The sequence below is a fragment of the Macrotis lagotis genome, chromosome 8 (genome assembly GCF_037893015.1).
Source record: "Macrotis lagotis isolate mMagLag1 chromosome 8, bilby.v1.9.chrom.fasta, whole genome shotgun sequence".
Taxonomy (NCBI): Eukaryota; Metazoa; Chordata; class Mammalia; order Peramelemorphia; family Peramelidae; genus Macrotis; species Macrotis lagotis.
Window position 1 is genome coordinate 181,146,165 of NC_133665.1, and position 26,310 is coordinate 181,172,474.

The 26,310-nt window shown below is 39.3% G+C and overlaps 1 protein-coding gene across 8 annotated transcripts in view; it reads left to right on the plus strand.

Annotated features, from left to right (window-relative positions):
- PDE1C (phosphodiesterase 1C) overlaps positions 1–26,310 on the plus strand; it is a 436,829-nt gene that overhangs the window by 343,891 nt on the left and 66,628 nt on the right. For all 8 annotated transcript variants that reach the window (XM_074198958.1, XM_074198957.1, XM_074198959.1 and 5 more), the window contains exons 4-11: positions 10,005–10,118; positions 11,694–11,876; positions 13,270–13,336; positions 14,797–14,913; positions 16,009–16,149; positions 16,724–16,824; positions 21,628–21,756; positions 26,115–26,216. In XM_074198958.1, the coding sequence (XP_074055059.1) occupies positions 10,005–10,118; positions 11,694–11,876; positions 13,270–13,336; positions 14,797–14,913; positions 16,009–16,149; positions 16,724–16,824; positions 21,628–21,756; positions 26,115–26,216 (954 nt within the window). The remainder of the gene's footprint in view (positions 1–10,004; positions 10,119–11,693; positions 11,877–13,269; positions 13,337–14,796; positions 14,914–16,008; positions 16,150–16,723; positions 16,825–21,627; positions 21,757–26,114; positions 26,217–26,310) is intronic.

Sequence of the window (26,310 nt, forward strand, 5' to 3'; positions counted from 1 at the left end):
CATGTAATCTCCCCAAGATTCCAAAAACCCTTAAATACTATTAACTGCAGGGTAGGTATTGTTCCATATTGGTAGAGAGAATTTCCACCTGGGGAGTTCCCTGCATCAATTTTTTTTTTTGAAAACAAAACAAAACATATTTTGCACTTAGAATTCATCTTACTCTTCTCATCTTGTTCATTTGTGCTTAGATAGAAATAGTTCTGGGACAAGTCCCTTAAGGGCTTCTGTTCACATTGAATGTTCTATGGACTATTGCACAGGCAGATGATATTTCTGCTTTTTTGTAATTGAATAAGAGTCTTGGATGTCAATAATTGTTTGGTATGCTCAACAAAAGCATCTCATAGATTATCTCAAATGTTATATAGCATATGTTAAAAATAATTGTATAATAACAGTAGTAATAATTCTGCTTACCCACTAAAGCAAGACTCATTGATCCTTTGATAATTACTCTTCAAATCCACTAAACATTTATTAAGCTCCCATTGTATACAAAACATGCCAGACTCTGGTGGGAATTGTGTGTGAATGTGTGTGTGTATCTATGTGTGTGTATAGAATCTACTGACTATATATTCAGCTATTAAAGCATAAGCTAAATAGTTTGAATAAAACATTATGTTTGCTTTCTAAGTTTGAAACCATTTTTGGGGTCCTTGCCATCATGGAACTTATGGTTTAGTGGCTAGATGTCTTCTTGATAGATTGAAGCACAAGAAGCTGGTATCTCCTCTTTCCCCTTCCTCTGGCTTATCATTCATCCCCATTCCCCCCTTCCTATCTCCTATGCCTGGCTCTGCCTCTGTCTTACTCAACAGCATGGTAGGAGGAAGCTTCATAATGCAGAAAGTATTGTGGAGTCAGAGAATATGAATTTGAATCTTACCCTTGATACTACCTGTATGACCTTGGACAATTCACTTAACCTTCTGGTGCCTCAGTTTCTTTATCTGAAAAAATGATGAGATTGGATTAGATGACTTCCAAGGTCCTCAGTGTTAGACCCGCTTTCCCCAGAAAAGGAGAGTTCCCTAGAAAGTCAGGGATCTCCACACTAGAGGAATTCTGGACAGGTGGACAAAGAAAGTGCTTAAGTATCAGGTACCTGGACCCCAACTTCCTGATTGATCTCTTCCACTTTCACTGTTATCTTAACATAGCTACCTTATGGGGACTGTCTTCCATTGGTAAAGGGAGTGATGTGAGTAGAGATGCTGAGAGAACCAGTTGTAAACAAACCACAGAAGATGACCCACGTTCCTATAAATATTAAATTTGCTCATACAATTCACTGTGAATTTATCAAATGAGTCATTTTGGCTTTTTTTTCCTTTAAGGAGAAACTTTGTCATTGCTTCTCCCAAAGAGGCACTGATACACTCTAGATAAAATGATGTTGGAATAGTGACTTTTTTTTTTGGTGACTATTTTGGCTTAGTAAGGGATAAAGTGCCCATTCACCCAACCTGCTGAGATGCCCCAACAAAAAACTCAGTGAGCCTCAAAGAGACAATCCCTTCCAGAATTACTGAAAATATGTATAAAATTCTATTTCTTCAAAGAAATTATGACTTTTTTGAATAGTTCCCATGCCTGGACTATTGCAATAATCCTCTAATTGGTTCTCCTGCCTCTGTCTCATTTGAATCCATCTTTATTCATCAAAGTAGAAATACCTGCACCCACTCACCCCCTACCTACCTTTCCAATCTGCCCACATTTTCTTCTCCTTCACATACTGTCCTTCTTTCTTTTACCTGATGTTCCTTCTCCTGATTTTATCTCCTTAACTGTCCTTACTTGAAATTCTTTACAGACAAAACTCCAGTTTTTGATTTTCCTAACTGCTTTGAGGACCTAGTCTCTGCAGAAGGCTGTTCCTGGTTTCATTATTAGAACCTTCCATTTTGGAATTGCCTTCCATTTACATTGTATGGATCTTGCATTGTATGTACCACTTTTTGCATGTTGTCTCCCCTACTAGGATCCTACTGAGATCCTTGAGTACAAGGATACTCTTTGCATCCCCCAGATACCACAGTTAACTGGCTTCTAGAAAATGTCTAATTGGTGTTTGTTGATTATGACTGAAGTATGGAGACAGTGATCACACTGGAGGGCTGAATTTGGTGTCAAGCAGATCTGAGTTCTTAAATCCCAACTTAGGCCCTCCTATCCATCATAAGCTTGGGCAAGTCACTTCCATTTCTCTGAACCACATATGTAAAACAAGGGGTGGTGATACTTAATAGCCTCTGAGATCTACTTCATGTCAACATCTAAGAACCTATGATAAAAACAAAAGACTCCCTTTTGATTTGTAGGGATAGCTGTTAACTCTAATTCAGAATATCTGAAGTTCTAGATGTCCATTTGGAAGCATCAGAACAGAACTCTATCTAGGCTGTTACCTGATGTTTTAAAAAACCTTGGGAGGGTCAATTAGGAGGTGCAGTGGATAGAACATGGACCTTAGAATCAAGAGGAGTTCAAACCCAACCTCAGACACTTAACAATTATTTAGCTGTGTAACCTTGGACAAGTCACTTAATCCCATTGCTTTGCAAAAAGTAAAAACAAAAAACCCCAAAAGCCCTTGGGAGTAAGGAGTATGGTAAGCATAAAAGAAGCCAGTGAATGCTGCAAATGTCTGGTCTTGGTGATTTGTATGAAAGGAAAGATGTTTGGGGAGTGTGTCCATGAGAAGTTAAAAAACAAGGGCATCAGTATGCTTTGAATGTGGTTGGAGAGAGAGAGAGTTTAGTGTTTGGGAGCCTAGACTTGGCCTGAGAACAATGGGAGTGGCCTGAGAGTTAGAGAAGGTGGAGGCTCCAGGCTCTAGAGTAGTTGCTTGGCCCTGTCTATAACCTACAGGACCAACCCTGTAACTTCTGAAGGTAAGGAGTGAGACAGGTTGTAGAACCAGGTTCTGTCCAGTGCTGAATCACAGGAAGCCAAGCTCCTACCTGGTTTACATTACAGAAGCAGAGGCCTTGGGTTGGGATGCATATTGGGATGTTATCTGTGTATTCTGAGAATTAAAAAAAATGAGGAAAACGATGTCATTCTTCATGGGTCTCTGCCCTCTTCAATTGAAAAGGAATAGTTTCTTCCTTTGTCCTACCCCCCCCCCCCCCAAGCAGAGTCTCAAGCCCAGTAAAATACTTTGGAAAACCACTAGTCCCATTCTGCAGTTTTAAAATTGCTTGGTAATGCCATTTCAATTTAGATGCCATTTAAAATAAGAGATTTTCTAAGGAGATGTGCCCAGATTTAAAATGTTTTTAATGTTCAACCAGGAAATCATATTACAGCAGAGACTGACACCACTCCTTTAAGGGAATGGAAAATGCCACTTGACAATACAACATTCTGAAAACTACCCAAAAGAATAGTTTGCAGCTATGGATAATGAATCATTAGGGGCTAAAGGAGGTGTTTTGTTTAAACTGCTTTTTCTGTCAGTCCTTTGGGTGATGGTTGCTAATTCTCTCTAATCCATGAGGGAGGGAGTGTGTGTGTGTGTGTGTGTGTGTGTGTGTGTGTGTGAGAGAGAGAGAGAGAGAGAGAGAGAGAGAGAGAGAGAGAACACTCTTGTGCATGCATAGGAGGGAGAAGATAAGGAGCCTAAGTATATTAATGAGAAAGTTTACACACACACACACACACACACACACACACACACACACGTCTATGTGTTTTCATAAAAAGTCCTACAAAAACACCTCATCTAATTTCTACTGATCTTTTTTTCTCATTACCGCCATTCAAAGATGCTTTCAATATCTCTCATTTCTTTGGGTTATTCAGACAGATGTTCCTGAAGTGCCTGGCTTGTCAGCAGAGGAATGAGCAGTTGATTCTTCCTAGTGAATGGCTGTAAATTAGAAGGAACATCAAGAAACTTGGTACCTTTTGGCAGGCAATGAGAGGATCTCCTCCATTCTCCATCATTCCAGCCCCTGCCTGGAAAATTGTTGCATTTTTTGATTGATATTTTTTTCCTGCTTCAGAGAAGAGTGCAGTAGGTTTTGTCAGGATCCTGTGATTTCTGACTGTAGAGCATCATTCGGTCAATAAACATTAAGCACCTACCATGTGCTATCTAGTTAACACCGTAGATAGATTGGCAGACCAGAAGACCCCTTTTCCTGAGTTCAAATGTGACTTCAGACACTTATTAGCTGTGTGACCCTGGGCAAGTCACTTAACCCTCTTTACCTCAGTTTCCTCATCTGGAAAATGAGCTGGAGAAGGAAATGGCAAGTGCTCCAGGATCTTTGTTAAGAACATTCCAAATGGGATCATGAAGAGTCAAACATTACTGAAACAATGGAACAACCTATGCCAGACACCCTGATAGATGATCTTTGCATCATGCCAACAACTGTGTGCAAACAAGATATAGATGAGAGAGATTGGGAATAATCAATAGCCAGAAGGCACTAGAATAAGAGGTATTGGGAAAGGTTTTCAATAGAAGGTGGAATTTGAAAGAAGCCAGGCTTAAGAGATGAGAATCAAATTCAGAAGGTACTAGTCTTCTGAATACCTGATGGTATAGTTTCATGATAATTCAGTCTCTTTGACATTCTTTGGTATCTTAACTTCTAATAGTAAGCTCCATTGACCCATCACACAGAATAGTCCCAGGAAAATGCATACCCTGGGAAGAACATGTCTAGAAATACTCAAATCTCATCTTTTCTTCCACTTTCCCAAAATTATGTACACAAAGAATCATGAGGACTCATCTCCAATGTTGAGCAGTGACTCTCTAGGTGGTTCCAGCCCAAGACTTAGACTAGTGCGCTGGACTCAGTCCACTGACCTCAGCTGCTACCTTGACACCTTCATAGCCCATCTATCATGCCTCTTTTGCTGGGATTATAAGTTTTTACTTGGTGGTAAATCCCTTCCTGATAGATGGTTATAGTAGACAGACTTTTTGCTTTTCTTTGTATCTTTAGCATGCAAGGTTAGATAAATAGTAAATTCATAATAAATGCTTATCAAATGAATGAATCAATATAGTCTAAAGGGGGGTAAAATGTTGCTGATTTGTAAAGATTTCCCTTTTATGATAATCAGATGATTAGGAAGAATGGAATGTCTTGCACTTTTTGTCAAATTAAGGTATTTTGTTTTGTCATCATCAATCTTAGCCTGGGATTCACATAAATAACCCTTGTTAGCCTTGATGGAACTAAGATAAAACTGAGCTGCTTTAGAAAGGGGAGGTTTTACAGTTTTCCTGCTCTGGGGTAGGAGCACTTAAAAATACAGAGTGAAGGGGCAGCTAGGTGGCACATGGATAGAGCACCAGCCCTGGAGTCAGGAGGACTTGAGTTCAAATCTGGCCTCAGACACTTAATAATTACCTAGCTGTGTGACCTTGGGCAAGCCACTTAACCTAGAAAAACCTAAAAAGAAAGAAAAAAGAGAAAAAATGCAGAGTGAAGACAAAGAATGAGAGTACTGAGCACCCTAACCTGGGAGCTTTCTTAGTTTTTTCTTTTCACACATTGTATAGTCTTCCTGTTCCCTCCTGCTACTCTGTGGTCTAGACTGGTCTACTTTCTATGACTCATACACAGTGTTTCATCTCCTATCTCTATTTCTTTGCACTAACTACCCTGAATATGTAAAATTCTTTTTATGCTAACCCCCATATCTTAGAATCCCTAGTTTTTAACACTCAGCTCAAACCTCACCTTTCCTAAGTCCCCCAGCTGCCAATGCCCTCTTTTCTAATGTCACCTACTCCATCTACTCCAAATATAATTTGTATGTACTGATTCTCTTCCCCTTTAGACTACAAACTCCTTGTGGATGGGATGATTTTTCTCATCCTCCTAAGATTGTGAAATGATTGCAAAATGGATGGATTGAATGCATAAAGATAAAATGAGTAGCCTTAATAAGTTGAATATGAGTCTCTCAACTAACCATACCAATGGACTAGAGCAATGGTGGAGTTAATCCATAATAGAAGTTAATAGAAGCCATTTGTATTTAAAATGCAATAAGAGATATTTTTCTTATGAGGATTTTCTTTCATGATTTTATTTTCTGAAAGCTAATATTCAAATTTATTTGCATTTCATTGGGAATCTGTGGACAGTGATTTAAAAAATACTTGGGAATTAGGCAAGATTATTGATAGAGGAAGGCTGAGTATAAAACTACAACTCCAAAATTAATTTGTTATTCTATATTTAGGTAACTAAGAGATTTTAATTAGCCTTTCTTTCTAATTCCCATTTTGCTCTATTGAGGGGGGTGATGTGTGGGTGGTACTTGATATATCATCATAGGCATTTGCTTGTAGATTTGATACACTAAGCAGTTATCTTCCATTTTGCCTAGTCTTAGGGGAAGCCACAGAAAGAAGTAGAAGGGTTTGGAGAGGAAGGCATTGATTTAATGGAGATGAGCCAATTCCATTTTCATAGACCCGATAACAGTTTTTGTTGGTTTAATGCTCTGTAGATTTGTCCTAAAGCATGCATAATTGAGCTCTTTGCTAATACAGCTTCATTTTTATTGGCATAATAAATGCAGATAAAAGTTACATGATTAATTTTGCCACTTGTGATTTTTCACTGGTATTATATTTATTTCTGGTTGGGGAGTCCTCAAAATTCTTCTCTTCATATCACTGTGTTTTTTTTTTCTTGCTACTGTCAATTTTCTTTGGTCTATAAAGCCATAAGTGTGATTTCTGGGTCAAAGTATATGAACAATGTAATCGCTTATCCTGCCCAATTTCCAGAAGTTTTCCATGAAGGCAGACCTTCGTCAGCATTGCCTCTGTTCTCACTGGCCCGTTGACACTGAACTTTTTCTAACTTTGCCAATTTAATGCTTGTGAAGTGATATGGCAGAGGTGGACAAGTTTTTGCATCTCGAATTATTAGTAGTTTGAAGCATTTTCATCTCCCTAATAATTGCTGTTAATTGTAGTTTAGTTTTTTTCTGTAAAAAACTTAACTATCTGTTGGCAAATAACTCCTAATTTTATTTTTGTATTAACTTTTTCTAAGATGACCTTTTTAAATAGTTTTTTTTCTGCTTTAGACCAGAGACGAATGAAGTTTCACTTCCTAGCTCTATTTCTCACTGTTATCTTTGCCCAATTTTCACATGTACTGGTTGCTTCCAGAAAATAGTAGTTCACTCTCCCTCCTTTCCCTTTCTTTTGGTCTTCCAATATTTATATTTTTGTCTTTCCCTTTTCTGAAGGATATTGTCTATACTAATTCCCAACCATGATGCCTTCAGTGACCCTGATTGAACCCAGATCATCAAAGCAAGTTTAACAACTCATAGTCTGTAAACAACTATTCATTGATTTTTCCATAAATTGTACTGAATCTCATTTAAGAATAAGAGTAGTTCATGAAAAGAATAGTGCATTTATATAAAGAAAACATGGCTTCCAAGTATGGCCCTGCCATTTAATTACTTGGATGATTTGAGCCTCTTTAAGATATTAAACCAGTTATTTCATCTGTAAATGTAAGGAAATGAACTAGCTTCTAAATAAAGAATCTTAGGACTTTGTTATGTCTATGTTCTTAGGATAGTTTTCATATTAAGGGCCCTGTCCAACTCTGGATTTTTTAAGAAGAAAGAATAAAATGTTTCAACATTACTGAGGAATCTTTTCTCATGATGTAATCTCAGTTTTTTAGGATATGTTATACATTGATTTTTCTTTTTTCATTTATAATTTCATCTTTCATATTTTGTTGCTTTTATTGACTGCTATTATATAACACCAGTTGATGCTTTTTGATATATATATATATATATATATATATATATATATATATATATATAGTTTCTAATTGGCTGGCTGCTTTTAACAATTTTTTGACACTGAAACTCAGGAATATGGTGAATATATTTCTGGGTGTCTCAAATTCAGAGTTCCTCTTTGTTGATGTCTTATGGATAGATATAAGATTTAAATATCTGTCCATCCATCCATATATATGTATATGTATATCACTACTTTCCTTCCTCTCTGTTTTCAGTACTTTTAAACTATTTTACTGTATGATTTTGACCTAGCTTCAGATTTTATTTCTTCATATTTTGCCTAATAATAGAGTCTAATAATTGTCTAATAATAGAGACTAATAATTTTCTGATTGTCTTATCTCTTCCTCTGCAGCTTTGATTTGAAGAGATATGATATCACATTTCATTTGAAAATTTAAAAATTTCTGTATTATTTAAATAGTTTTTTATGTACTTTGCTTTTTTTTGCAGTATACTGACTTATGAAGATATTCCACAAGTTTTCTCAGCTATTTATTCTTATATATTTTTAGTGATAGTCTTAGAGATGCAAGAACTTCCTTTACATCTCTTAAGAGATTCTATTGTATCCTAGGTATTGTTGAAGTATATCCATCCATTCTCTGCTCTGGTTATGATTGCCACAGTCTTATTCTTTTGGCATATTTCTTTTCTCTTTCATTGCCACTAAGTATTCATTCAGATTATTGAAGCCTCATTTTTGCTTCAGCTTTCCAATTAGCTTTTCTTTTCCACTTTTTCTACCACCATTTGCTTTTAATATTAAACAGGATATTTCTTCTCTTCTTCCTCCTCACCCTTCTTTCTTTTTCTTTCCTCTATAGGAGTCATTCAGAAAGCATGGTTAGGTGTCCCTGAGAACACATCCATTTCTTTATGTTTTTAAGAAGATTTAGTCTTCAGAGGGCTTTCTCAGAACAGATTATATTATTCACTTGTTTGATTTAGTATGTATTGAATCAGCAGGTCCATTAGGTGAGCAGATCGGCATGCTACTTCTTCCACTTTTGGCTTCATGGATACTGATTAGAAAATGGTGAAAAGAGGATGAATTTGATCTGTTAGAAAAAAATAATGAAATATCAGTAAGAGCTTTGGGTCACGGTACAATGTGGGAATGAGGTTTAATGACTCTATCTTGTTTGTCAGTATATGCTGCCTTTTATTGTTTATTATTTTATATAAAGTTACATGCCTTAGCTTCCCTCAAACATTAGTAGCTCTTTGAGATCAGATGCTGTGAAGGTACTTTTTTTTAGTTTTCTCAGAAAGACAACTTCTTAGAATGGACAGAGTGCCAAATTTGGATTGAAATAGAATACTGCCTCAGGTATTGTTTGTGACCCTTGGCAAGTTATTTAAATGTGAAGACCCTTGGTTCTATCACCTGTAAAACAGAGATCATACCACTTCCAATGACTACTTTGCAGGTTGTGGTGAAAAAGCCCTTAACATCCTTAACACTATATAAATGTGAATTCTTGATAGTAAAGAGAGGTTTTATACATAGTGGGTACTCAGGAAATGTTGTTAATGTTAGTTTCCTCTAGTTATTTCATATAAGATCTGGGGATTTTAGTAGATCACAAGCTCAGCAATGTAATCTGACAGCAATATATAGATAATATAAAAACAATAGAGTCTTGAGACGAGTTTTGAGAGATTTCCCTAGGGATGCCTTCAACTTTCAGGAATAAGGTGATATATAATATTCGTATAATAAATGCCCTTAGAGCTCTTCCTCCCAACTCTCAGATTCTAGGTTTCTGTGATTCATTTCAGATTTAATTCAGATGAGTCTTGAGAAGTAGAACTAGTTTGACCTTCTCAAAGTCACAGAAGTGGGAAGAGGTCAGAACTTGGCATTGGGCAAAATCTATATTCATCTGAAATACTGCCTTTATTTGTTTTGTGACCTTGGGCAAGTCACAAAAATCCTCCAAGTCTCACTTTTTTTTGGTAAAATAAAGATAATAATATCCACAGTCTCCAAGCCACTGCCTTGTGCTGAAGGAAATGCTTTGTTAGAAAGAACTCTTCTTTTTTTTCCAGTATGTTTCTAGTGGCAATGAAATGTTTGGCAGATTTTTCAGGACTAATCTTTAAGTCAGTCTTGGTCATTGGCATTTTCTGTGCAAACTGACTCTCTGTTCCTTTTTCCTTTTCAGGTTGCGGTCTTTGGTAAAACAGCTAGAAAGAGGAGAGGCTTCTGTTGTTGACCTCAAAAAGAATTTAGAACATGCAGCATCAGTCCTTGAATCTGTATACATTGATGAAACAAGGTAAATAGATGCAACCTGTCCTAGAAACTTGGAGGTTTCTACAGACTGAAGGAATTCTTTCTGGCATGGAAGAGAGACTGGTCTTAGAATCTGAAAGACCTGGGTTTGAAATCTACTTTACTTCTTACTTTCTATGTGACCAGGAGCAGGACCTATCTGAACTCTGGTTTCCTCATGGGAGTAATAAGGACTATGGTACCTACCTTCCAGGACTGTTGGAAGGCTCAAATCACAATGCAGATAAAGTGCTTTGTAAATCTTGAATAGATCATATAGTTTGGTGACTGTTATTTAGTTTATTTCAAGTAACCTGGGGAAGCAATTTCATCCCTAATAGAATTCAGTCTTTAACTTGGAATTGTTGCTCATTCAGACAGATGAAGATTTTTCTTTTGCCCTTTCTATGAGCAAAGTGGACACTGAGAACATTGAGTATGGAAATAAGACTGAATGGGGCATATGCTTGCCCTCAGGGAAGAATGAGCTGCTGTCCAACCCTTTAGAAGTCTCGATTTTCTTATTAACAGTGTAATTACAGTGGAGGCAGTGGCTGGCCTTTGCCAGCCTTTTATATTAAATGCAAATCTTCTAATCTAAGCATTAAAGTCATTCCGGCTACTTTAGGTTATTTTGAGGAATAAAATTGCATTTCTTGTCAAATGTTCTGGCTGAGACTTTTGCCTAATTATGGTGTCCCTCCCCAATTAATCTGAACTAGTGAGGCTTATATAGCTACTCGATGCAAATCTGAATGACTTTTGCTTTTACTTAAGGCTTGTGTGGTTTATGGTTTCCTTGCACATGGGCGACTCCAACTGAATGGAATCTGATGCCAAGGGTGAATCCAATTCAATTCAATAAGCATTTGTTAAATTCTTGCCTTTTGCTTGGTTTTGGGCAATATGGAGTAGTGAAGATTTAGATTTAGGCTTTGGCTTTCATTTCTTCCTCAGACACTTATTTGTCACCAAACCCCTCTGAGCCTCAGTTTCTTCAGCTGCAAAATGGGAATGGGATGAGGTTTGATCTCAGTGGATAGTAAGGTTCCTTCCATTTCTTAATTTCTGAGCCTATGAAAGGATGTAGGAGCCTTTGATCTCATTGCTTGAAGAAACTCCCTCATCTGCAGTAGGGGTGTATTTTGCTAAGTATCCTCAGTACTTCAAGGGCCTCTAAGACATGGTCCTATGATTTAAAGACAAAAATAAACCAGTGCCTGCCCTCAATGTGCTGATACTCTCTATAAGATGTACACAGATGAGTGAATATGCAAAATATGTGTAATGGAGAGAACCCTGACTCTGGAATCAGATGATATGATGATTACTTCCTTCATGTCTTGGAACAACTCATTTTAGCTCCCTGGGCCTCAGTTTCCTTATCTGTAAAAGGATCACATTAGTTTGAAAGATCTTTGAAAGTTCTTTTAGCTCTAGATCTGTGATCCTATGAGTCTCTGACCTCTCTGAACTCAGTTTTGTCATCTTGATTGAGGTGGGTGACCCCTGAGGGCCCTTCCAGCTCTAGATCTGTGAGCCTATGGATCACTTCTTGTTCCTTTTCCCCCCCTCCTAGGAGACTCTTGGACACAGAAGATGAGCTCAGTGACATCCAGTCAGATGCCGTGCCCTCCGAGGTTCGAGACTGGTTGGCCTCCACCTTTACCAGGCAGATGGGGATGATGCTAAGACGGAGCGAGGAGAAGCCCCGCTTCAAAACTATTGTTCATGCTGTGCAGGCTGGAATCTTTGTGGAAAGGTGACTAGTAACAGAACACAGTCCCCAGGCCAAAAGATAGTAGCTGTGATAGATCAGGAATTCTAGAAGTGGGTCCTATTCATTAAGACTCCTGTCCATAGCACCTATTTGGGCCTCCTGATGGCATCCATCCTGTGGAGTCTTTAGAATTACAAAGGAAAGTTTAATCTAAATCCAGTTCTTAATTTTCAAGCAAGAGGGAAGTTTTCCTCAAGAGAAGAAAGATCACTCTACTCCAGGGAGTGCACATGGCCACCCCTTGCCCTTATATGCATTCCAATTTCTATGTTTGCCCAAGATGAGACAAACTCATTAACAGAAAGAAAAAAATAGCCCATTGCCTCTTAAAGAATTTGAATAGGTGATAGGTATATAAAAAATGGGGAAGAGGCTTAGATGGAAATGCAATGATGACCCTTGAATCAAGAAAAATTATATCTGGGGAGGTTTGATTTGTGGAAGCAACTAAAATCTTGTAAAAGATGTTTTCCTCTGAATCTGAACCATCTGCCATCAACTTTGAAATATCAGATTGACTTCATTGAACCCTCAACTCACTTAGGGGGAGTTTTCTAGGTGATTGTTTGAGGCTTCTGGAGAATATTAATTTCCAAATTGCTCTTCTACTAAAAATTTCCCTTTGGAATGGAGCACTGGCCATCCCTGCCCATTATCTATCACAGTGAAATTCTAACAGAGCCAGAAAACTAAGGTGAAACAAATAAGGTTTTGTCTTTCTACCCCCAAAATTAAAAATTTTCTTACAAGACTTATAATCCTTCAATATCATAAAAATGAATGGGTTTAGCACATAGATAGCTACCAGATAGAATGTTTTCTTCCCATTTTCAACCACTTTCTGGATGAGTAACTCCACAGTTCAGTCTTGTCCTGCTTCTCCCATCTAATTTCCCTTCATGGGTCCCTGGGGTCTTTGACTCCTCCCATCATGATTGATAAGCCTGGAATCTTTTCCCCCTACCTTGGCCAAATTTCTCATTAAAAAATTGATTTGAGGGCATGTTTTATATAAATAGCTCTGGGCATCAAAATTGCTAGTTTCACCTCTAGCTTCTGGCAGGAAAAGCAGTTAAATATTTTAATTCTCATCATAGAACATGCCGATTGATTTTGTTTTTTGGCTCCTGTGATCCAAGTGTTTGGGGCTACTTTAATTTCATCTGATCTTAAAATGAGGGCCAGCTGGGAATATGTGACAATGGCAGTAAAAGAAATCGAAAGGGCCTTGGGCCTCCAGTGTCTCTAAAGTAATTTCCAGAAAATCATCAATGTATCAAGTTTGTCATCCTTCAGGCGAGAGGGCTTGGGACCTGGGGTCTGTTCTGCTCACTTTGTATGACATTGTTTTTTAAATTTTTTCTGACTTTGCTAGAATGTACAGACGGACATCAAACATGGTTGGACTAAGCTACCCACCAGCTGTGATTGAAGCATTAAAGGTAATTTTAGGGAACAGATTAGTGCCTGATACTGTCTTTCAATAAGGTATCCCTCCTTGATAGGAGACATTTTTCCTATAGTAGCTTGGTTTTTTCTTTTTTCTTTTTTTCCTTCTTTCCTCTTTTCCTTTTTTCTTTCCCATCATTGAATCTCATCACCCAGCCTTCTGTTTTCCTTTACCTCTCATTGATTTTTCAGTTCTCATTATCTTTCCTTTCTGAGGAGGTGTGTGTGTGTGTGTGTGTGTGTGTGTGTGTGTGTGTGTGTGTACACATGCCTAAAGTGGACTGGTATTTTCTAGTCCTGTACCTTCAAAGTTGAGTCTGTATTAGCAGGAAGTTTCTACACTGGTAATTTCTTACATGAATAAAATTAAAGATCTGGTCCCCATATGCCTTAGACTAGGGCCTCTCAATGCAGGGGTCTTGAACTTTTTTTTAAAGCATTTTGATAGCTGTATTTTAACATGATTGATTTTTCTTATAATCCTTGCTATTTTATTTTATGCATTTAAAAATTATTTGGAGAAGGGGCTCATAGGCTTTACCAGATTTTTTGCCTGAGGTGGTCTATGGCCCAAGAAAAACTAAGAGTCTCCATTCTAAAAAATTAAAATACTGCAATCCCTCTGAGGGGAGCAGCTAGCTAAGTGACTTCCCAGCTTTTGGTACATTTTCTTCTTTCAACAAACTCATATTAAATAATAATAATAATTATTATTATTATCATCATCATTAATTTATTTATTAAGTGCCCATTACATTTAAGACATTGGATTGGGTTTACAAAGATAAATACGTCAGAATTCATATTCCTTTGGATTCTCAAATCACAGATTCAGACTTAGAAGAAATCTTGACAATCTAGACTAGCTCCTCTCTTTTATAGGTGAGAAAATCAAGGTTCAGAGGCCAGATTTTTGAACCTGATTCTTTTCCCTGTGCAAGGAAATATATCATCTGGTGGTGTTTAGTATTAGGGGGACTGGTGGTGATAATGGCAGTGCCATAGGAAGATATTTTCTCTTCTTGGGCAGTTGACTATCCAGCCCACTGTCAGAGCTGGGACATCTTGGGTTCACAGTGTCCTGCCTCTTTTTCCTTAGCTTATAAAAATCTTTTCTTCTTTCTAATCTCTCACGTTCTCAACTGTAAAATGAGGATAAAGAGATCTTACCTCCTTGAAGAATTGTTGGGAAGAGCACACTTAGACTAGAAATGCCAGTGACTAACAGCTCAGTGACCAGGAAAGAAAGAATCTATGGTTATTTGCCCAGGAACCCATGGGATTTGAGCAGGTTTTGTGAGCAGGAAAAAAAAGGGGTTGACCAATCAGCGATGGGATCCTGAATGAGCATTTCTTCAGACAAAAGTCACAGTGAAAGGAGCAGGCACTGGGAGACAGATGGAGGCCTGAGGGGGCTAAAAAACATTCTCCCCATTTCTTTCTCCTCTTGTAGTATGTGGACAGGTGGTCCTTTGATGTCTTCACACTGAACGAGGCCAGTGGAGATCATGCCTTGAAATTCATTTTCTATGAATTGCTCACCCGCTATGATCTGATCAGCCGCTTCAAGGTGAGTGAGTGTGCTGTGGGCTCCTTCTTCCTCTCCTTTGCCCTCCTCTTCAGAAGCTTGTAGAGATAGAGGACCTCCAAAGGCCATCAGTCCTCATTAGGGCCTGATGATTCCACCCCAGCTTTGGTTGAATGCCCTTCATTGAAGCCTGGCCTGATAAATGAGTCAGGTACCAGATTCCCCCTTCTGGAAGTTTCAACAGAATACAGTTAATCACATCTCACACTAATTCTTATTATCTGCACCAATATCCTGACTTGTGTTGGGAGAGTGATCCTAGGCAAGGTTGCTTAGGTGCTAGGAAAGCCCAGTTAGACCGATCCTGAAGCTCAGTCTTCAGCAGAGATATAACTAATGGGGACTGACCAGTAGCAACCAGTCCATGGAGCACAGAGCCCCAGAACCATAATGTCTATTAGGAAACATTCCAGGTGATATGTTGGGGGGAAAACATGGAAAATAGTTGCTATTTGGTGGGGTGGTTAACCTGCACCAATATTTTTTGGTGATATTGGCTTTCAAATCAGTCATAGAGAAGTGACTATCTGTGATGGAACCAACTTCTCATATTCAGGCAAAGAGTTAGCATTTATTATACCCCACCCCATTATTCCAGGCTCTAGGAAACACTGGTTGTTGAATTACTGGAGTGAATGAATACTACAGATATGTAAAAAAGGAAAAGAAAATGGATAACACCCTTTAGGTGACTTAAAAGTATCATTCTACCAAGTTTACAGATTACTAAAGACCCAAATTGGACTTTAGGCTGCTCCCCCCACACACACCTAGTCCCCATTCCATTTCTTGGTCCTTTAAGGACTGATTACTTCTGGATCCCTTCCAGATTCCTCATTCTCCTAGAGTTCTGAACTGTTCAGCTGCTCAAACATCCCCAGGCTAGTGGATTTTTTTTTTGCCATTTCTTCCCATGGCAAAGCCCCCACTGTGCTACTGACACACTGAGACTTCGTCATCTCCTTCTCCCACTCCGCCCTCAGGCCTCCCCTGAGGGGCAGCCTGGGTGCCTCCTGAGCATGGCACTGACCACCAGTACCTGCTTTGGGTGCTCATGACTTCCCCTTGGTCTTCCAGATCCCCATTTCTGCTCTTGTTTCATTTGTGGAAGCACTGGAGGTAGGCTACAGCAAACACAAGAACCCGTACCACAACCTGATGCATGCAGCGGATGTTACGCAGACTGTCCACTACCTTCTCTACAAGACAGGGGTGGCGGTGAGTGTGCAGCAGAAGCCTGGGGCTCTTCAGTTGATGCAGGGGTTCTACCCTGGTGGGCTCCTGCATGACCCAAGGAGGGCCCCTCCACTTGAAGGGCCTCTGGATTGGGCACTTTGGATTTTTGCTTCAAGGGTCTCCTTGAATCCCCTCCTCAGAATTTCTGTGGGACACTGTGGGAATCAAGTGAAGGCCCCAATAGCAAGCAAACATTTATTAACTGCCTGCTGCATGCTGGGGACTGTTCTAGGAAGTGGAGCAATGAGAATGAGCCAATACCCTCTTAGAAGTGACTTGGTAGACTGATGTGGTCTGTCCAGTCCCTTCTCTGGCCCCCCACTTTGCTCATGTGTAAGGTGAGGAGATTCCCTTAGATGACCTTCACAGTCCCTGCAACATAGAATTCTTTAAGTTGATGATTCCAACCTTTTGGAGCCTGCCCTAGAAGAATGCTTTAGGGAGAGATGATAAGCTGCCCCGAGACATGGGGAACCAGGGAGGGGGGATGCAGGTCATGGGAGAATCCATCAGAAGAAATGACAGATAATCAGTTGCTTCCTGATCTTCTTTTCAGAACTGGTTGACAGAGTTGGAAATCTTTGCCATCATCTTCTCAGCAGCCATTCATGACTATGAGCACACTGGGACCACCAACAACTTCCACATTCAGACTCGGTGAGGCAGGGGGGAGGGGACTTGGAGAGCCTGCAATGCCTGTTTGTGTGTGTGTGTGTGTGTGTATGCATGCATACACGATGAGTGCATACCTGTGTGTCCATATGTGGTATGAATGTGGTGGTGGGGAGTGTGGAGGACAAGAGAGCCTTGGGGAGGGGAATGAGGCTTTAATGGGCCCAGATCAGAGATTTTTAAGACCCTCTCCAGCAGTCTGGGGGAAGCCTATGGATCTTTTCTCAGAATTTTTAAGTTAGTAAAATAAAATCTGTAGGATTACAAAGGAAATCAACTAATTTTGAGAGTTCTTGAAATGGGTATGTATGTGTGAATGTCTGCTTGTCTATCTCTGTCTCTCTCTCTGTCTCTGTCACTCTCTGTCTCTCTCTTGCTCTCTATCTCTCTCTGTCTCTCTGTCTCTCTGTCTCTCTTCTCTGTCTTTCTTTCTTTCTCCTCATCTACAAAGTGGGAATAACAAAAGCAGCTAACAGACAGTTGTTAGGAATCAATCAAAGCTACCACAAGTAAAGTTTTGCACACTTTCCAGTACAATAGAAGGGCTAGTTATGATTATAATTATAATTAAAAATTATCTGACAAGCCACTTCACCTCTCTTCCCCTCAAGTTTCCTCTTTCTCAAAATGAGATGACTCGTTGACTCTAAGATCACTTCCGATACTAAGAACATCTATTGCTCTAATGTCTTAGTCACATCTGACTCTTCATGACCCCATCTGGAGTTTTATTGACAGAGATTCTGGAGTGGCTCGTTATTTCCTTTTCTAGCTCATTTTATGGATGAGGAAACTGAGAAAAATAGGGTGAAGTGACTTGTTCAGAGTCACACAGTTAGTGAGACTGGATTTGAACTCAGGAAGAAGTCTTCCTGATGCCAGATCCCACACTGTGCAAAGACATCTGTAGGTATGCCATTCATTAGTGCTTATCATTTTAAACTTCTCTGGTAAACAGCAACACAAAAAAAATCATAAAAAACAGGAAAAATTGGGTGCTGACTGACAAGAAGAAATAGAACAAAAAGATGAAATAGGATCCTTTCAAGGAAGAATCAGAGAAAAGTTAGGGCAAGGAGGAGGCTAGTGGAAGCAAATTACCTATCCAGGGCTTTCTGATAGTGAAGCATCATGATCTTGAGGGTCATGTGGGCAGCCTCCTGCCCACAAATTGTGGAGCCATAAAATAAGCCAAAGTGTGGTTAGCCCATAGCTTTGATGTAGGTTAGGTTTTACCAGCTGAGGAAAGGGATGGATTTTCAAGGCTTTTTACTCTGCTTGAGAAAAGTTCTGCTTTTAATTTGTTCATGGTTTTGAATTAACCTGAGACAAGAAAATTGAGCAGAAATTCATCCAAAGACCAGAGAAATGCTTGAGGACTTTTCCAAGGCTGTAACCTGCAACTTTGGTAGTGAACCCTGAAGGTCTTGAGCTGAGGAGAAATCAAGTTATATGATCCTATTTCCAGCCCCAGCTGGGGGAACCTGTGCAGCCTCTATTCTGGTGGAGGATGGCTGTAGGGAGGGTGGGCACCTCATGCCCTGTTTGACTTGGGAATTTTCTTGGGCAATGTGCTGCCCGGTCACTTTCCTTAGAATGCTTCCAGGCTCCCTCCTCCCACTGGTGTCCACATGGGGCACTCCAACCAATTTTAGTATTGCTCTAAGTAAAACCTCCATAGAAAGGGAAATTTACTACAAAAAAAAATCACATCATGCAAACCAAATGTAAATGGTATTAAGGTTACCCATGTTTTGCATTATCTAATTGTGTTTGTCCAGAGAACAGAAACACAACCACACCCTCCTTGTCAAAAGACTATAAGGTTTATTAAGAGCAATCCCCTGCCCCCCCTCCCACCAGGGGAAGACTGACTCACACAAGAAGGATGCAGGGAAGCAAGTCTGGTCCCGACTCAGTTCTGGGAATGAAGCTGCTACATTGTAACTAGTGCATAGAGCCATAATGTAACTGGCATGCATAGAGTTACATAGTAACTATGTATCGAGCTATAATGTAACTGGTGTGCATAGAGCTACAATGTAACTGGTGGGTACAGAGCTACATTGTAACTGGTATATAGAGCTATATAGTGCCTATGCATAGAGATACAATGTAACTGGTGTGCATTGAGTTACACAGTAATGATGCATATAGATACATTGTACCTGGTGTGTGTTGAGTTACATAGTAACTATGCATAGATCCATACTGTAACTGGTGTGTATAGAGCTACATTGTGACTGGTGTTCATAGAGCTATAATGTAACTGGTGTGCATAGAGTTACATAGTAACTGGTGTGCATAGAGCTCCTACAATGTGTCAAACTCTGAACTAAGTATTTTCCAATATCCTCTCAGGGGACAGTTGATGAGCACTGACCCTTGGATCAGAAAGGCTCAAGTTCAAATGTAGCCTCAGACACTTATTAACTTGATGACCCTGGCTAATTCAGTGCCTCATAAAAAATAAAATATAAGAAGTAACCAATATCATCTCATTATTATCCTCATTTTACAGTTGAGGAAACTGAGGCAGACATAGCCAAGTCTGGATTTGAACTAGGATCTCCCTGACTCCTAGCACTTTATTCACTGCACCAGGCTGCCAGTAAACAGCACCAGCTGTTTCTTTTCATGCCATAAACTGATCTGGAGAGGCTGAGACAGGTAGTGCTAGTATAGCTCCACTCTGCTACTGTGTGACCATGGGCTAATCACTTAACCTCTCTGACAAGGCCCTCAGAATTATTTGTTAAGTTATAGTGAGGTTGGCAGAGGGAGCTCAAGGATGGAGGAAGTCAAAGCATTTCAACAATGTGACTTCCTCTGAGCAATAGTTCTACAGATGGAGCATAGATATAGTTTAGTGCTGTGCTTGTACAAGTAAAGGAAACTGAGGCCCAGAGAGGGACTCAGAGTCACACAGTTAAATGAGTCAAAGATAGGATGCATCAAAGTGATTCCAGGCCCAGAACCTGACCTAGGATGAATAAAGCCCAGACACTCTTGAATCTGCCTAGCCAGAGAAGGCCAGTTGGTAGAGCTTCCTTGGCTCATGAGTTGGCCTTGCTACTCATGATTTTGTCCATGTGCTGTCCCCCCTTCCCCCAGAGTGCTAGAAAAGGGATCTGATCAGCAGAGCTATACCAGTTCAGACCACCCTCCACCTGTAGGGCTAATATTGAATCTTGATGGTATATTTAGGGGAGGGCATTTGAAGAGTCTAGACCTGCCTTTTCAATTGTTTGGGAGATTCCTGGTGTAGAGATACCTTCCATTGATACAAATAGTTCATCAGCAGCTTGGACTCCTAAAGGCTTTATCTGTGGTCATTTACAGAGTGTGTAAACATCAGGGGAAAATCTTGCATCCAGATAATCCAATTGTTTATCTACCATGCCAAGTTGCTTGTCTGCATAAATATTTATAAAGATTTTCAGAAGTTTCTGGAAGCTCACTGTTTAAGTAAACATAGCTAACTTTAGAGGGAGAAGGTAGGAACTCAAATTCTAGCTTTGCTAATTACTTGCTCTGTGGACTTAGGATCCTTGAACCTAAGTTTCTTCAATTGTAAAATGAGGGGTTTGGATGATAGGCCCTTCAGACACCTCTTATATGGGATATCACAAATTTATAACCAGGGGCACCTTCATGGTCAAACTTTTTGGGTTCAGGATCACTTTATACTCTTAAAAATTGAGGTTCCCCTTCAAGAACTTTTATTTATGTGGTTATTTGTTGCTTTATCATTTCAATCATGTCTCTTAATGACCCCATTTAGGGCTTTCTTGGCAGAGACACTGGAGTGGTTTGCCATTTCTTTTCTAGCTCATTTTTCATATGAGGAAACTGAGCTAAACAGGGTGAAGTGACTTATCTGGAATTGCTCAATTAGCATCTGAGAATGGATTTGAACTCAGGAAGAAGAACCTGCCTGATTCGAAGCCTAGTACACTGTTCACTGTGCCATCGAACTGCCTTTATGAGATTATATCTATATTATATTAATTAACATATTAGAAATGAAAAAATATTAGTAGTACTATAAAAATTGTTGACTCACAGAGAATTGCAGTTCTGGTACAACTCCCTAATTTTTATCAGATGAGAAAACTGAGAATTATGGAAGTCATTGCCCCAGGTAACATATTAAGAATGAACAGTTCTGGCATCTGTATCCAGTACAGTATCTAACTCAAACTCAGTATCCTTTCCTTCTTATATCCAGACCACATAACCAAGGCAGTCCCACACCAATAGGTCTTGATCACTAACCTAGAAGCTTTGATTATTGATTTTTAATTTCTAGTTTTCTCTTTTCTCCCTTCTTTTGTTGTTGGGAGGGAAAGGAGTCTGTGTATTGGTAAAAGAAATGTTGAATCAAGGAGAAATAACAGGAGAACTTTCCTGGGGGAAAAAAATCATGGGAGAACAGATTTAGAGTCTAAAGAGAGATTGATTTGAGAGTGGTTCAGATGAATCAATAATATCCAGAAATCTCATAAAATATTTAGATGGTACTGGATTGTAAAAATAACATTTCCCTTGATAATCTCAAGTTAATTCACATCTGGAGTCTTGGAGTATCATAGGGTCCTAGACTTAAGCCATCAGGGTCAGCTTCCTCCTTTGTAAAAGGAAGAAACTGAGACAAGTGCTCAGGATCACCAAACAAGTAAGTATCTAAAGTAGGATTTCTCACTCTGCATCCACTGCCCTATCCATTAGGTCATACAGTTTCTCATAGCCCTGGGGTTGAATGTTTTATTGTTCTTTCATTTCCAGCTCTGATCCGGCCATTCTGTACAATGACCGGTCTGTCCTTGAGAATCATCACATCAGCGCAGCCTATCGACTTCTGCAAGAAGATGAGGAGATGAATATTTTGTCCAACCTTTCGAAGGATGACTGGAGGTGAGAATCAAAGAAATTCAAAGGACTTTCCTTGGGAGGAGGAATAATGAGAGATAGGGGCTGACTGCTTTTGGAAAAATGCACTCTGCCTATTGATTCTTTAGTTCTTGTGTGTGTGTGTGTGTGTGTGTGTGTGTGTGTGTGTGTTTCCTTAAGACAACTACTTGAAGACATGTTATTAAATTACAATATGGGGGTGGTTAGGTGGTACAGTGGATAAAGCACCGGCCCTGGAGTCAGGAGTACCTGGGTTCAAATCCGGTCTCAGACACTTAATAATTACTTAGCTGTGTGGTCTTGGGCAAGCCACATAACCCCATTTGCCTTGCAAAAACCTAAAAAAAAATTACAATGTCATAAGCTTCTTTTTATCATTGAACATTGTGATGGATCAGAAAATGGCAGAAGAAAGTTTGAGGACCAATAATATCATAATTTCTGGGTCCTCAGCATTTTGCTTTCTGGGACAGAGCCTTCATTGCCTCACCCTAGTTACTGCTCTGATGCCAAATGAGCCCTCTTATCCTTGGCCAATAATGCACATATTCAGGGAGAGTTTTCTTGGACAATTTTTGGGTCATGCATACTATTTGAGATTCTTAATTTGAGGAGACAGCAAACACTTAAGTGCCTACTATGGATTGTCTTAAGCCTTAGACAAAATGCAACAATGCCTTCCCTCAAGGATGCATTGAATTCAGAAAGATAATTCACATAGATAATGGGGAGCAAATGCAAGATAATTTGGGGAAAGAGAGTTTTAATAAAAAATGGAATTAATGATGGCTGTTTGTAGGAAGTGAGACCTAGACTGAACTTTGAGGATAAAAGATATAAGATACAGAGTGAGGAGGTAGCACCTTCCAGACATGGGAGTGGGAGATGGCATATGGGCAGCAACCACCAGGCCAGTGTGGTTGGAATGTAGAGTGTGGGAAAGGCAGTCCTGAGAAATAAGAATGAAAAGATTGTGGACAGCTAGAAACATCTGGGTCAAGTTTTTTTTTTATCTTAGAGGAAATAGGGAGCCACAGAAGATTTTTTTTTCTTTTTATATATGGGAGTGACATGATCGAGCCTGCACTTTAGGTAGATTACTTTGCCAGCTGTGTGGTGAAAGTATTGGTAGAGGGGTGAGACTAGATGTAGGGAGATCAATTAGCAGAAAGTTTGGGAGTCATGAGGTCCTGAAGCATGTTGCTCCCTGTTAAGATTTGAAAGAACGCAGTTTATTTATTCTGTACATTTAATATACTATTTAAATCATGTTTATATTGATCATATCTACCTTTGCAACCCTCCTATGCCCAATACCTTTGACGGTTCCCTCTCTCATGTGACAATATTTCTAGCAAATCATGTTTTTAATTGGGTGCTACAATTTCTTCTTTTCTTGGTATCCTGCCCTTGTTATCATTTGAAGTCATCATTCAGTTATAAGAAATAAAATTTTATGATAAAAATATGGTTTTAATTCTCTTTTCCCACAGTGACTAAATGTTTCTGAGCAAAGTCATCTAAGCAATCCAGTATGCAATAACAAATCTAACTGCTTTGAGTTGTCTTTAGGGGAAATATTGGTGCCAGATGTCGACACCCATTGGCATCTCTCACTTTGTTCAGTGCTTTCAGTATGGCTTGACTTGTCTGACAGTATTAGTTTCTCTCCTCACCTGCACTTCTTTTCATCCCTGGATCATTCCTTCAAGGACCTACTCAGGGGTCACTTCCAATAGGAAGCCATTCTTGTACTCCCCCTTCCCCAATATTTCTGCACATGTTTACAAACTGCACCCTCTCAGGAGAATGGAGGTTCCTCAGGGCAGCAGAGTTTCCTTGGCTCTTTCCAGTCATGGTATCCATATTAAAGACATCTGTGTTATTTTGGAGGATACTGACTGGGAATGAGAATTTGTGTGACCTCCATAGGTCTAACTCCTACCTCTCAGACCTTCTGGCTTGGGGGCACAGTGCCAGCTGGGCCTGGAGTCATGAAGACTCCTCCTGTGTTTGAAACTAAACTCAGACACTTGTTAGCAGTGTGACCCTGAGCAAGTCACTTAACAAGGCAATAGCCTTGTAAAATGAGTTGGACAAGGAAATGGCAAACCACTCCAGTAACTTCATCAAGAAAACCCCAAATGGGGTCATGAAAAGTCAGACAGAACTGAAAATGAGTGATCCACCTTAGAATGTGAACTCTTTGAGGTCAATGACTATCTTGATTACTTTCTTCTGTTTCCCCAGTTTAACAATGCTTAGCCCAAAGTTAAATGATTTATTTCTCTCTCTAGGCACCTCTCTGTAGGACAATGTTACCAAGAAGGTACTAGTCTTCATCCATAGAGTGTCTTCACCTGCTTGGTCTCTCTAAACCAATGGAATCCCAGACCAGCCAAGCCCTAGTCATCTCCTGGTCATTGAAAAGTGCCCATTTCCAGGAGGCTAATGTGAAACTTCACATTCAATCAGGGCTTGGCCATAGATTTAAGACTAGTTGTGACCTTTAGGTCCTTCCTATTACATGTGGGAAATCTGAGACCCAGAGTGATTAAGTGAACTGTCTGAAGTAGTAAGTAGTATGGTCTTTATTGAAACTCAATTCTCAGACTCCAATTCCAGGATGTTTCCAATCCCCAGAATTCCCCAGATGGACCCCTTCTTCAAACAAGGAGCCTTTTCTGTCTCTAGCTGATGAGAGGCTGTTTTGTGTTTGTGGCTCTGCCTGTGGTTGAACTAGTGATGCATGTTGGGTTCTTTGGATATTGGGTATTGGATGTGAGAAGTATCAAGAATTTTTTATGACTGACTCTGAACTTCATCCCACAACAATATTCTAACCTGGAGCTACATCCTCTCTGGGTCCTGCTCATGGACCATGCTCATTTGGTTCAGGCTCCCCACTGACAATATTTATTTAACATTAGAACTACTGGGAAATTAGAGAAGTAGCTAAGCTGGGAACCAAAAAAAGTGTATTGAATTAATAAACAGAATGAAAAACAGGATCTTTGAAAAGACTAACAAAAGCAGTAAGTCTTTAGCCACCCTGATTAAAATGAGAGATCAAATAAGAGAAGAAACAAAGCAATTTATCTGGAATGATCATATCAAATTATATGCCAACAAAAACTGAGGATGTAAAAGGAAAGGATAATCTGTCCAATTTTAAAATGCACACATATTAATACACAGAATAAAATGAATAGAAAAGAAAAGAGATTTAAAATAATACATTTCAGATATATCAGCTATAAAGGAATTACCAACGGAGGGACATCTACTCCAGATGTATTTACAGGTGAATTCTTTTACTCTCTCTCTCTCTCTCCCCTATATAATTATAGATATATAATTTTAGATATACCTATATCCATAAACATGTAGATATATCAAGATATAGATATGCACAATATCCATACAATATAGATTGTTCTTAAAAATGTAACAAGAAAATGACTTGCACAACTCCTTTTGAATGTAAGACTCAAAAGACTACACCCTCCAGATCCCCCCATTCACCCAGGGATTGCCACATGATCTGCCAAGGCATCATAAAGACACTCTCATCTCCCCTGCAGCTACACCCTTAAGACTACCTTCCCCTTTCAGCCTCTCTGAAGTTTGATCTTCCTCTGTGTTGTCTGTTCCAACTAGAATGGCAACTCATCCCTAATACTTTACATGATGATCAGAACAGAATAAACCCTTAATAAATATTGTGTTTATTGATTTCATTTAATAATCCAATATGCAGTGAAAATGAGAACTTGGGGGAAAATCTCTATTTGATGGGAATTTCTGGGAAAACTGGAGTTCTTTCTGGTAGAAATTGGGTTTAACCCAACATTTTATACTATAACTCAAAATAGTTGGGTGACTTAAGGACAACCTTTAACATCCCCATTCTCTTCCCTCCCACAAGTAGATGTTATGTATACATAGAATCACAGTCAGGTAATTTTCTTGGCAATGGCCAGGGAAGAGTTCTTAACCAAAGATGAGATAGAAGCAACTATAAAAAATAGACTAAATATTTCTATTTCATAGAATTCAGTTGGTAAGAATATGCTTTATACTTTTCTCAGGTTCTTTGGGGGGGGGGGCATTTTCATACTCCTGTCCATTTATCTTCTATCTAATCCCTCTTTTACCCTGAACTCTGGCATCCATACTAAATAATTCATCCCTTCATCAAGATCATTTCTTCCACAAAGATACCACTTTTGAATGGCTATAAAAGGATTAGATATGTCAGAAATAATTAGGTAGAATTGTTCAGAATGGGGAAAAATTCTTATTTTTCTCCATTTCCTTTCTTTCTCCTTCCTTCTTTCCCTATGGCTTCTCATCTTCAGGGAATTCCGAACCTTGGTGATTGAGATGGTGATGGCCACTGATATGTCCTGTCATTTCCAACAAATCAAGGCCATGAAGACTGCATTACAACAACCAGAAGCGTGAGTCCCTTTATTAACTCATGAGCTACTTTGGGGGGATGAGCTGGAGAGTATACTTGGCTCTGTCTGTCATCGAACTTCCAAAGTCTGATTC